The following is a 12,003-nucleotide window of genomic DNA, read 5'->3' as shown; positions in this document are numbered from 1 at the left end:
TTTCGTGTGTTGAAAAGAGCCCCAAGGATCTTGGTCAAATTTTTTTTTTTTTTTTTTTTTTTGCCTTGCCGCATGGCATGCAGGATCTCAGTTCCCCAACCAGGGATTGAACCCATGCCCCCTGCAGTGGAAGCACTGAGCCTTACCCACTGGACCGCCAGGGAAGTTCACTGGCTCAGAATATTATCTACAGCCCTTGAGAAGGAATTAAAATTCCTTGACTTTAATGGCTAAACTATTATTATTATTTTGTCTTGTTTGACTGTTTTCCTTTGTTTCTCACTTCTCACTTCTCTGATTAAATTTATTCTTTGGAACTCGGGGAAGGCCTAGGAGACTAAAGTTTTTCTACAGACAAGAGGCAGGCAGAGGACCAGGTCGGGGTCTGTCCCGGGAAGGCCCCATGGGGCCATCTGGACACTCCATCTTTTTGTTCACTAGCGATTTGTTTGTTGGAGAAGTTGTTTTTGCTCCTGCAGCATCTCCCAGTGTTTGGATCTAGCTGCTGTCCTCCCCTGCTGCTCCCCCACCCAAGTGTCCTCTGTTAAACCAGTAACGAGACCTAGATGCTTGCTGTCCCGTGGGCCAGCCACTCTGCACATGTGGCTACTTTTTTTAAATAATTTTTTTAAATAATTTTTTTTGTGTGGCTGTATTGCGTCTTTGTTTCTGCATGCAGGCTTCTCATTGCGGTGGCTTCTCTTGTTGCGGAACATAGGCTCTAGGCGCGCGGGGCTCAGCAGTTGTGGTGCACGGGCTTAGTTGCTCCCCGGCATGTGGGATAGAACCCGTGTCCCCTGCATTGGCAGGTGGATTCTTAACCACTGCGCCACCAGGGAAGTCCCGTGGCTACTATTTAAATTGATTTAATTGAAAGCACTCAACACTCACTTGAGAACAGCACAGGTGTAAAGCATTTCCTTCCCCAGAAAGTTCTAGATGGCCCTGCTTGCCTCAGGTCTGGCTTCTCGGAAGTGTTGTAGCCCCGACAAGGAGGCCCTGATCAGGTGGCCTCAGCAGCCACTCATGCTTTGCTTTAGGGAGGTTGCACAAACAGTGGGCGGGCCGGAGAGCCTGGGGCTGAGGGGGCAGCGCTGGTGCAGGAGGAATGGAGGATGGGGGCCTTGGGTGGGGGCTGCGGAGGGGCGAGCACCGGGCAGGTCCAGGGTGTCCGGAGGGCAGCGCCCACAGGCTCTGCCGGTGGACGGGACGTGGAGATGAGAGACGCAGAGGCGGGCAGAGGAGGGAGAGCGACTGCGGTGGGGAGGTGTGGGGTGGCTCAGGAGTGGGTCTTGGACGCGGTGAGCCTGGGGTTCCCGGGGGACCCTAAGGAGAGACGCAGCGGGTGCGGCGGAGGCGGAAGTGTGGAGTTAAGGGGCTGGAGACGGACGTGCGGGTTTTAGAACATTTTCAACTGGGCGGTCCTGCCCCCAGGGGACACTGGGCCATGTCCTGGCACATCTGTGGTTGTCAGACTAGGGCAGGGGGCTCCTGGCATCTAGGGGGTGGGGCCAGGGATGCTGTTCCACACCCCACGGAACCCAGGACGGCCCCCCAGAGATGACGTGGCCACGTGAGCTGGTTGAGAGCCCTGGGCCTGGGTGCTCCGGGCTGGCGGACGGAACGAGGGTGGGGGAGAGCCGGGCCGGGATTAAGGGCTCCCCACAGGCGCTGACCGGGCGCTGGCCCGCAGCTGCACCACCCGTCCCAGGGCTTCCGCTTCGGCACCGTGTGGGAAAGCAGCGCCGAGGCCTACATCAAGAAGAGCTTCCCGGAGATGTACGCACACGTGCGGCCCCACAGTGCGCCCACCACGCCCCACGGCGTCGCCATGTTGACGTGAGGGGTAAGGAAGAATCCATTCAACCTGGGGAGCTGGGCCCCATGGAATGGATACCATGCAGGATTGAGAGCCCTGGGCCTGGGTGCTCCGGGCTGGCGGACGGAACGAGGGTGGGGGAGAGCCGGGCCGGGATTAAGGGCTCCCCACAGGCGCTGACCGGGCGCTGGCCCGCAGCTGCACCACCCGTCCCAGGGCTTCCGCTTCGGCACCGTGTGGGAAAGCAGCGCCGAGGCCTACATCAAGAAGAGCTTCCCGGAGATGTACGCACACGTGCGGCCCCACAGTGCGCCCACCACGCCCCACGGCGTCGCCATGTTGACGTGAGGGGGGCGCGCGGGGCGGGGCGCGCGGGGCGGGGCCAGGCGCGCGGGGATGCTCACCCTGTCCCCATTCCCCTCCCGGGCAGAAGCAACCCCCCCAAGCTCAACGCCTTCATCATGGACAAGTCCCTCCTGGACTACGAGGTGTCCATCGACGCGGACTGCAGGCTGCTGACCGTGGGCAAGCCTTTCGCCATCGAGGGTGAGCGGCCCCCGGGACCAGTGACCTGAGGGCTCCAGGCGGGCACAGCTCCTGTGGGTCTGCGTCCAGCCCGGCCCCAACCCAACGCCCGGCCTCCCCCAGGCTATGGCATCGGACTCCCCCGGAATTCGCCGCTCACCTCCAACCTGTCCGAGTTCATCAGCCGCTACAAGTCCTCCGGCTTCATCGACCTCCTGCACGACAAGTGGTACAAGATGGTGCCTTGTGGCAAGCGGGTCTTCGCCGTTACAGAGGTAGGGCAGGCCCGGGACGCAGGGAGGGGTAGGCGTGGGGGGCTCTGAGCTTGTGTGTCCTTCACCAAGGTGACCAACCCCTGCTCGTTCCCAAGACTGTGTTTGCCTGCTTTTCTGCACCCTGTTCATCCTCCAAAACCCCAGTTCCAGTGGCCTTTCTTCTATGACACCTCACCTCTGAAAATGGAGCCCTAGCCTTCCAATCCGGCTCCACAGCCCCAGGCCCTTCTCTCTGGCCCCAGCTCTGCCCCCACCCCCGTCCAAGGCCAGGGCTCCCCAAGGGTCTGCCATGACCAGGAGGGGTTTTGTGCCTGCGTCCTGCCCGCAGACACTCCAGATGGGCATCTACCACTTCTCGGGACTCTTCGTGCTGCTCTGCCTGGGCCTGGGCAGTGCTCTGCTCAGCTCGCTGGGGGAGCATGTCTTCTACCGCCTGGCACTGCCGCGCATCCGAAGGGGCAACAAGCTGCAGTACTGGCTGCACACGAGCCAGGTGAGGAGCGGGGGCTGCGGGGTGGAGGGAGGGGGGAGCGCGTGCAGGACGGCTTGCTGCTGACGCGACCCCGACGCGACTTCTGTCTTGGTTCCTAGAGAATCCATCGCGCCCTCAGCACAGAGCCGCCGGACGGGCAGGAGGACCCGGAGCCGAGGTAAGGGGCCCTGGGGGCCGCTCTCCACCCCAGCAACTCCCATCCCCGCCCTACAGCCCCGACAGGCTAGATGGACCCCGGGGTCACCAGTCCCAAAGGGCAGAATGGGACTGTGGGTAGGACGCGGCTGCCCAGCCCCATCCGTCCCCAGGGGTCTCGAGGAGCCACAGCAGGACACTCTGGCCGCCCCCGCGGACCCGGGGGGCTGGACACGGGTGCGCCGGGCCTCGGTGAGGGAGCGTCGCGCGCACTTCCTGCTGGAGCCGGCCGTGGCCACCACCGCCGCTCCCGTTGAGGATGCCTCAGACGCGGATGCGGATGCGAATGCGGCCGGGCCGCCCGGGGGCCCCGTCTGGCTCTGCTCCAACGGCCGCCCGCCCGCCGAGCTGTTCTCGGGCGCCCCACGCCCCGGGGAGCTAGAACAGCTGGAGCAGCGCATTGCAGGCGCACGCGAGAGGCTCCGCCAGGCGCTGGTGCGGCGCGGGCAGCTCCTCGCCCAGCTCGGGGACGGCGCCCGCGACGGGCTGTGCAGCCAGCTCCAAGCCTCCGAGGAAGCACCCGTGGCTGCCCGGTGACGCGGGACCAGGCCCTCCTCCACCTCCACCTGCAGCGGGGGCTCCGAGGGACCCCGCCCCCTCCCCCTCCCCGCACACACAAACGCTGGCTGGACGCTGTCAACAGTTTATTCTATATACAAACACCATTTTGTACACTGCAATTAAATAGAGTGGAATGAGCCCTCTGCTGCATTCCTCATGGTGTAACTGGGTTGGGCCACGGGCCGTCTCTTCACCCCGAGCAGGGCAGGACCCCGGCGCCCCCCGTGGCCGCCTTCGGTGTTGGTGCCTGGGCGCGTCCTGGGCCTGAGCTTCGCCTTCCTGGGGCCCCAGCCTGGGCGTGTGGGGTGGCGGTGGAAAGGCACTGCACACGAGGGAGCACCAGCTGAGCCGGCCCCACTCGTTTCACCTTGCTCAGAGGCTTGCCCGTTTTGCCCCGGGACAGCTTGCTCCGGACCTTTCACCAACCCCTTGCAGAACCTTCCATGGAGCCCCCATCCCTTCTCCCACCCTGGCTCATCAGCGGCCGAGGGGGCCCACCACAGACAGGGACAGACTGCAGGCAGACCCCATGCCCTGGGGGAGACAAGCCCGCCTCCAAGCAAACCTGATGGGCTCCAATACCGCCTAAGGCAGGCTGGGCAGTCCCAGAGCCATTGGGGACAGCCTCCCTGACCCCGGAGGGCTCCAGCCAGGTCACACCCAGCTGGCCTGGATGGCCAGGGACAGAGGCGGTGAGCTGCCATGGGCTCAGGAGCCAACCTCCGAGGGCGCATCCACTGGAGCCATGGACGCGGTCTGAGGGGCTGTGTCAGACCCTGGGGAGTCGCTTGTGGGGGCACTGTCCTGGGGGGCCCGAGGGAGCGCCCCGCTGGGGCTCAGGGGGCTGGCCGGCCGCCGGTCCAGGAGAGAGGCGCTCAGGCCAGACAAGAAGGAGGCGTCTGTGATGATGGCAGCCGTCTCTGCCATCCAGCCCAGGTCACCACTGGCTGCTGCAGCTACCGAGGCCGCCGCGGCCACCAGGGAGCTGGGTGCCTCAGCCATGGGCCCAGGGCCTCTGCCACCACCCTGCAAGCCAGGGCCCAGGGCAGGGGGCTGGCTGGTAGAGTCGGGCGTGGCAGCCGGGGTGCCTCCGTTGTTGTTCAGGTCGTCTGGCAGGGCCGTGGGGCTGCCAGGGCCCAGAGGGGGCGTCTGCAGCAGCATCTCCTGGACGCGGATCTGCTGCAGGATGGCGGGCAGCTCGTAGTGGTGGAAGAAGTAGATCATGGAATGCTGGGGGGCAGGCACTGCGTCAGGCAAGGCCCGAGCCCGGACGCAGCCTCCGCAGAACGCCTGCCAGGCTGGATGGGCCCCGGGGCCACCGGTCCCAAGGGCAGCCCGCCTCACCTGGATGAAGAGCCAGGAAGTGACGAGGGCCAGGCTGCTGTACTGCCCGTTGAAGCGGTAGTGGTAGGCGTAGAAGGCAAAGTGGTACAGGTAGAAGAACCTGCGGGGGGGACAGTGAGGCGCTGCCCGCCCGGCTGCCCCCACCCTGGACCACACGGACCCCGGTGCCCACCGAAGCCAGTGCCGCTTGCTGGTGTTGGTGTGGCAGCAGATGGCGTCATACTGGTCGGCCAGCCACACGATGAGGATGATGTAGAAGGCCGTGGTGGTGTCGTTGAAGAACTCAGACATGATGGCCTCCATTCCTGTGGGGAGATGGGAGAATGCTGGTGCGGGGGGGGGCCGGGCAGGTGACGGCCAGGGCAGGGGGCAGGGTGTGGGGGCACAGGGTCCTCACCCACGAGGGCCAGGATGACGGTCAGCAGGGGCGCTGCGGGGAACGCGATGGCCATGTTCATCTCCAGCATCTGCAGCAGGTCCACTGCGGGCAGAGGGTGGCGGGCGGGCAGACCGGGTAAGGCGCCCGGTGGGGGGTGGGTGGGCGGGGGAGGTGGCCAGCGGGGAAACTCACCAATGAAGACGAAGATCTGGTGGTGGGAGTAGCGCAGCAGCATGGACACGCTCAAGGTCTGCAAGCAGTGCAGCGTGAGGCCTGGGGCCGCCGCCTCGCCCCCCGCCCTCTGGCCCCCCGCCCCGCCCGTGGCACTCACGAAGATGACCATGATGACAAAGGCGGCCAGGTAGGACGTGCGGGCCATCCACATGCTCACGAAACGGTAGTGCTCCCCGGACACCACATTCCGCAGGAAGCCTGCGCGGGAGGCAGTGAGCCTGCGCCCCAGACCACCCCGGCCCCGCCCCGGCCCCGCTCACCCGGCTGGGCCCCGCACCCTTGTTCTCCTCGTTTTCCGCCAGGCCTTTCACACTGGACATGAGGATGTCGTCGTAGCCCAGGAACTCGGCCAGCAGCAGGCGGCTGAAGCGGTCCCCGAAGCACTGGTCCCGTGTGGGGTCTGTGGGCAGGACCGTGACAGGGGTGTGCACCTGGCCGGGCCCCCACCAGCCCCAGTCCTGGTGGAGGCCCGGGGAAGGCCAGATCTCCGTTTGTGGGAGTGGAGGAGCCCCCGCCCGCCCCCGACCCGAGCAGTGATGTGCGTGTCAGCCCCAGAGGAACGGTCAAGGGATGAAGCCTGGGAAGATTCCCTCAGCTAGAGATTCCCTCAGCTAGAGAGCACCCAGGCCCCGGAAGTGAGTGCTTCTGGGTCACCCCTCCCCCAGAGCCTCACTCTGCAGGTGACACTCACCCAGGGTGACCACCATGACTGGGATGCTAAGCCGCTGCCGCGTGGCCTGCGACAACCGCAAGAAGCCGTACTCCAGCGAGTACTCCACGATGTACTCGTCCTGCGGCCACGCTGTGGGTGGGACAGGGCTGGTCAGGCTGGTCACGCTGTGGGTGGGACAGGGCGGAGCCTCTCTCCCCTGGGAGGGGCGGGGTGACCGCAGTCCACCGGAGGCACTGGCCTTTAGCACCAGTGAGCAGTGAGTACCTTTTGTGGGCGTCTCAGGGAAAGGGAACTCCTGGCTGTCGTTTAGGGCCTCGGGGCCACCTGGTGGCTTGAACACCTTGGGCTCGATGTCCAGCTCAAACTGCAGAGAGGGAGGCAGGGGTCAGCAGGCCCATGGTACCAAAGGGCCGGGCCTGAAGGCCTCTCCCTCACCGACTGACTGGAAGCAGATGCACCCCTGTCCCATCAAAACCCTGACCCCCAACACTTGAGCTCCCTGAGAGCCTGTCTCTGGGTAAGGGTGTGGGAGGGATGCGGTCCCCTGCTGAGGTCTGCACCAATACCCTACCCACACCGACCCCTGGCCCACAGGATCATGGCCTCTGGCTGCCGATGCACAGCCCTCCCCGCGGGCTGTGGGCCCGTGTCCACTGGTATGCCTCTGCTGACGGGGCGCTGCATCACCAGGATGCCCAGAGCCTTTTTCCCGGCTGTATCTGCCCTTGGCACCCCCAGAACTGGGCCAATCCCTTTCAAGTGGCAGCTGGGAAGCAGCCCGGGGTCCCAGTTGGCCGCGAGGCCACGGGAGCGGGAGCAGCAGCAGACAGGAAGGTCTGTGGCCCTGAAGGTCAGGAACGCTTCCAGCAGCCTGTCCTGCACAGCCTGCGTCACCAGCGCCTCTGTGCGTTTACACGGCGCTCCCAGCCAGCTCACCTTGACGGAGCTGTTCCCAAACATCTCCATGGTCAGCTCCTCCTCGTCGTCCTCGTCCCCCAGCTCCAGGCCTCCCGGCTCCACAGCCAGCCCAGGGAAGCTGCCGCCGCCACTGCAGAACTGCAGGAAGACGGGCGCGCGGCTCGAGTTGTGCTGCACCTCCACGCGCAGGATGCCCTCTCTCGGCCACTTGTCCCGCACGTGCTCCAGACAGTTGATGGGCGAGCGGGAGAAGACGATGTGGATGTAGGCCAGGACGAAGAGCACGAACAGGGCCTGGGGGCGGGGGGCGGTCAGCACAGATGCTGAGACCCCACAGCCCGGCCTGGAGGACCCCAGCCGGCCTATCGGGCTGCACACAGCGTGGCTGAGCTCCCCGGGGCAGGGAAGGCTCGCCAGCCCCTCCGGGCAGCCTGGGTCCTGTGACTGCCCGAGTGAGCCATGACGAGGCCCTCTGGGCGCCTGCAGGACCCCCACCCAGGCTAGGCTCAGGCCCACCCAACAGGGGCCCAAGCAGAGCACGTGGTACCATCACCCAGCTGCCCCAGGAGAAAACTCTCGACCACACTGGCTAAAAATGGCCTCCCTCGCCGGCCAGCCGCCCTCTGCACCTCTCCCGGGCCAGCCTGAGCCGCTGAACACAGCCGACCCTCTTGGCCATGCCAACGGCCCCGTGGCAGGGCTCGCTCTGTCCCCGGAGGTACGGTTTCCCCAGAGTAAGACAGGACAGCCCTAACTGCTCACTGGGGGGATCCTGACACAGGGCCACATCTTGGGACGTCTGTGGTGATCGTGACTGGGGGGCTCCCGGCATTGAGTGGGCAGGGGCGGGGAGGCTGCTCCACACCCCACAGCGCCCAGGATGGCCCCCTACAGAGAACGTCCTAGCCCCGATGTCCACAGTGCTGAGGAGAGGCCCTGCTTGACGTCACCCCAACCCCCCGCTCCAGGAGCCCCCATCTGACCGCTGTGTTTCTCATGGGATCCCAGTTGGCCAAGTGTCACCCTTCCGGCCTGGACGCCGTGTCAAGGGCATCGCTCCCGGGGTGAGTTCCCTGTGTGGTACAAATGATCGTGGGGGACCAGAGTATGAAGCCGCTCCTTGTCCCGTCAACGATGATGTTCAGGGGTGTGGTGAACTGCCCGTGGCCACGCGGCTACTGGCAGGGCCGCCAGCACCTCGTCCTCTCCATGCCCTGCCATGAGCACCATAGGGTGGTGCCAGCGCTGGCCGTGGACCTCCCGGCCTCCTCTCTGGAGCCTGCCCTGCAGACTGGGCACGGGCTGGGTCAGCAGAGCACCCGCTCCTGTCCTGACGGGGCAGTAATCAGAGCACTGCTGATTTAAGCAGAGACAGACTGCACATCCCGAGCCTCTGGGGTTCAGCTCACGGCAGACAGATGCTGAGCTGATAACAGAGCTAGGACCCTGCCTGGGGAGGAGGGGCTGGGGAGGCAGTGGGGAAGGCCAGCTGAGGCCCCCACGTTGCAGAGCCTCCCACAGGCCAGCCTGCGCCAGGGCCCTGAGACGTGGCCACAGGCCAAGCGTCGCTCGGGACCCCCAGCACCTCTCCCCAACGTTGTGTCTGGGGACCTGGGAGCTGGCAACGGGAGTCCTGACAGTGTGGGACCCACAGAACAGCAGGGCGAGGTCAGAGAGCTGACCCACAGCGCCAGTCGTGCTCTCTGGGCCCAGATGTCCAGCAGAGCTGTGTCTGGGACACTGTCTGCTCTGGGCCATAAGGATGACGCTGTACGACGTGACGAGATACCACAAAAAGCACTGACACGCAGGATGGCCCGAAGCCAGGGGCTGCCCGAGCACTTCCCCCGGAGACACACGTGCCTGCCATCACCCCCAGTTTGCAGATGAGGGAACCAAGGCACAAAGGCCACGCTGCCAGGAGGGGTGGAGCCAGGAGTTCAACCTGGAACACACACCAGGCAGGGCCAGCTGGGCCCCGAGAGCAGGGGCACTTGAACGGACGGGGGGCTGGTGGCACCATGACCTCGCTGAGTGGCGCCCATGACCCCACTGTCACCCTGGCGCCCCCTCCAGCACCCCTCACCGGGGTCTGCCCCATCACTGTCCTTATCTGTGACCCGAACCCCAGGTGGGGTCCATCGCCCTTGACTGAGCGTGTGGGTCCCCAGAGGTGGGCCAAGACTCTCCCACCCCCTTGACAAGGCTTGCCCCAGATCTGGACTTGTTTCCCCACCGTGGAACGAGCTGGCTGCCCAGGCTTCCCTCCCCCTACAACCTATCATCAGACACACAGGGCAGCCCTACCGACGCAAAAGGCAGGGTGCACTCAGCAGCCCCGCCCACCTCGCTCTCAGGATTTCAGGAGTCTTGTCCAGGGCCTTTCCTGACCTCTGCCTGCCAGCTGGCCTGGCCACCTCACAGGCCCTAGGTGCTCCAGCCCCCCAGCCTCTGGCACCCTGTGACCCCCATGCTCCAACTCACCAGCCACACGGCTGCGCCGTCCTGCCAGCTCCAGGGCCTCTGCATGCGCCGCTTCTGCTACCCACCTCCTTCCTCGCAACCTGAGGCTGCCTGATGTGACACAGACCATGCCCTGCGGGCTGCTGTCTCTCCCCCTTCCTCCTGGTCACCCCACTCATCGCTGGGCCCAGAGACTGGCACGAGGCGGCAAAGAGGATGGCAAGGGCGGCTCCCGCCAGCAGTGAGCAGAGAGGAACAGGTGCCACAGGAAGAGGCTGGGGAGCGGGGCTGGGAGGGGAACTTGATGTCTGTAGCAAGAGCCCAGAAGCTGGGCGGGTGAGAGGCAAAGGAGCAGAGCTTTCTGGAGCTTGAGGCGGCCTCAGAGATCAGCCAGCCGAGCCCTCCCTTTGCACACGAGGCAAACCAAAGGCGCCAGGGGTCAGGCAGGCTCTCGGGGAATGAAGGGCCTCCTGGTCGCAGCCCCAAGGAGAGAGGAGGTGCAGGGGGCCGAGGGCAGCCCGCTCACCCGGCCCCACGCACCAGGGACGCGGCCTGGAGGTGCAGCCCATCTGCTTGGCCAGCCCAACCCCTGGCCTGCTCCTTGGGCAGGAATTGGTGAGACAAAGCCAAGGCCTCAGGCCGGGCTCTCAGGGAAAGCTCAGCTCCACGGGGGCCCCACCTCACACAGGGCACCCCCTCGAGTGACACGGGCTCCTTCTCAGCGTGTCGGGAGGAACAGTGCTTTGTTCCCCAAGCCAATCACGGCCTCACATGGCCTTCTGCCTAGCCCCAAGCCGCCCATGGGTTCCAGGATTGGGGTAAAGGAAGGCCGACTCAGGAATCCTCCGGAGTCCCACCCCCACGCCCCCGCAGGGGATGCCTGCCACTCCGGGACCGGGGGTTTCAGGCTGGGACCCGCACCAGGTCTGCGGGACGGCTCGCACCCCTGCCACCCAACGCCAAAGAGCTGCTGGCTCCCGACCAAGCTGGCCCAACCGGCAGCCCACGCGCCTTGCCCGCCAGCTCCAGCCCCCTGCCTGCAGACGAGGAATCCGAGCTTCCTCGGACATCAGCACCCCTGGCCCTCGCCCCCGCCCCGGGGGACACTCCAGGACGGGACACGAAGCAAAACAGCCATTTCTCCACTTCCTCAGCCCCTCCAAGCAGCCGGGCTCGGCACCCAGCGAGCTCCCTCTCTGAGTGAGACCCCTCCTTGGAGGGATCTGTGCCGGCCCTCCCGGCACCGCTGAACAACTGAGAGCTCTGCCGCCCGAGCGAGGACAGGGGGCGGGTCCACGGGAGGCCCCTCACAGAGCCACCAGCAGCACCACCGGCTGGACTTTGCCACTAAGCCCCACGGCGTGACCTCAGCTAGGTCACCTTCCCCCCAGAGGTTCAGAGCGAGGAGAATCCGAGTGGGGGCAAGCAGAAGGGCCCGAGAAGAGCCCCAAGAAAAAGGGGGAGAGGGAAGAGGTGCAGGTGGGCGGCCCGGGGGTGTGTTCTGGGAGGGGGCAGTGGCGGTGAGGCCCGGAATCCCTCGAGTTTGGGGCTCGGGGCCAGGCCAGGCTCGTAGAGTGGGGAGGCGGTCATCCCGGACTGAGGATCCCAGGAGGCAGGGCCGGGGGTCACGGGGCTGGGATCCGGCCTCCGGAGGTGGGGGACGCTGGGAAGGGCGAGGCGAGGGGTGGGGTGCGGACTGGAGGGGGCTGGGAGTGAGTTTCTGGAGTCGGGATCAGGGGCCACTAACCGGCGGAGACTCGGGCCTTCCCGGGTGGGCGTTTCTGGGCAGGGGGGCGGGGGCGGCAGGCCTAAGCGAAGTGTCCCAACGGGTCGGGCCGGGCCTACGCCACCGGGTGGGAGGGGCGCGCTGCCCCGGGCGGGGTCAGAAGTCGCAGACCTGGGGGAAAGGGTCCGGCCGCCGAGGTCAAGGTTCGGGGCCCCGGTCACCTTGAGCAACACGAAGAACTCGAAGAGACGACGGAAGGCGGGCGGGAAGAGGCGCGAGTAGGTGACAGCCATCTTGAAGAAGAGCGCATGAAAGAGCCGGTCGCGCACGTTGATGAGAGGATTGGGGTTGAGGTTGGGGGTGCGAGGCCCACGCGGGGGGGCTGGGCCGCCGCCGCC

General features: G+C 65.6%; 2 protein-coding genes across 2 annotated transcripts in view; one reads left to right on the top strand and one right to left on the bottom strand.

Moving 5' to 3' along the window:
* Positions 1 to 3,844, top strand: part of GRIN3B (glutamate ionotropic receptor NMDA type subunit 3B) — an 11,624-nt gene extending 7,780 nt beyond the window's left edge. Inside the window, exons 6-11 of the mRNA XM_007460446.1 lie at positions 1,694 to 1,839; positions 2,250 to 2,365; positions 2,468 to 2,619; positions 2,948 to 3,112; positions 3,211 to 3,269; positions 3,421 to 3,844. Coding sequence (XP_007460508.1) covers positions 1,694 to 1,839; positions 2,250 to 2,365; positions 2,468 to 2,619; positions 2,948 to 3,112; positions 3,211 to 3,269; positions 3,421 to 3,844 — 1,062 coding nt within the window. The remainder of the gene's footprint in view (positions 1 to 1,693; positions 1,840 to 2,249; positions 2,366 to 2,467; positions 2,620 to 2,947; positions 3,113 to 3,210; positions 3,270 to 3,420) is intronic.
* Positions 3,845 to 4,576: 732 nt separating this feature from the next.
* The window catches only part of TMEM259 (transmembrane protein 259), a 7,608-nt gene continuing 181 nt past the window's right edge, over positions 4,577 to 12,003 (bottom strand). The window contains 11 exon segments of the mRNA XM_007460445.1: positions 4,577 to 5,098; positions 5,213 to 5,312; positions 5,385 to 5,517; positions 5,610 to 5,693; positions 5,784 to 5,841; positions 5,923 to 6,023; positions 6,103 to 6,225; positions 6,517 to 6,627; positions 6,763 to 6,862; positions 7,435 to 7,710; positions 11,827 to 12,003. The exon segment at positions 11,827 to 12,003 is cut by the window's right edge and continues 9 nt beyond it. Coding sequence (XP_007460507.1) covers positions 4,577 to 5,098; positions 5,213 to 5,312; positions 5,385 to 5,517; positions 5,610 to 5,693; positions 5,784 to 5,841; positions 5,923 to 6,023; positions 6,103 to 6,225; positions 6,517 to 6,627; positions 6,763 to 6,862; positions 7,435 to 7,710; positions 11,827 to 12,003 — 1,785 coding nt within the window.

Source organism: Lipotes vexillifer, unplaced genomic scaffold (assembly GCF_000442215.2).
Source record: "Lipotes vexillifer unplaced genomic scaffold, Lipotes_vexillifer_v1.1 scaffold225, whole genome shotgun sequence".
NCBI lineage: Eukaryota > Metazoa > Chordata > Mammalia > Artiodactyla > Lipotidae > Lipotes > Lipotes vexillifer.
This window is presented reverse-complemented; position numbering and strand designations above follow the sequence as displayed.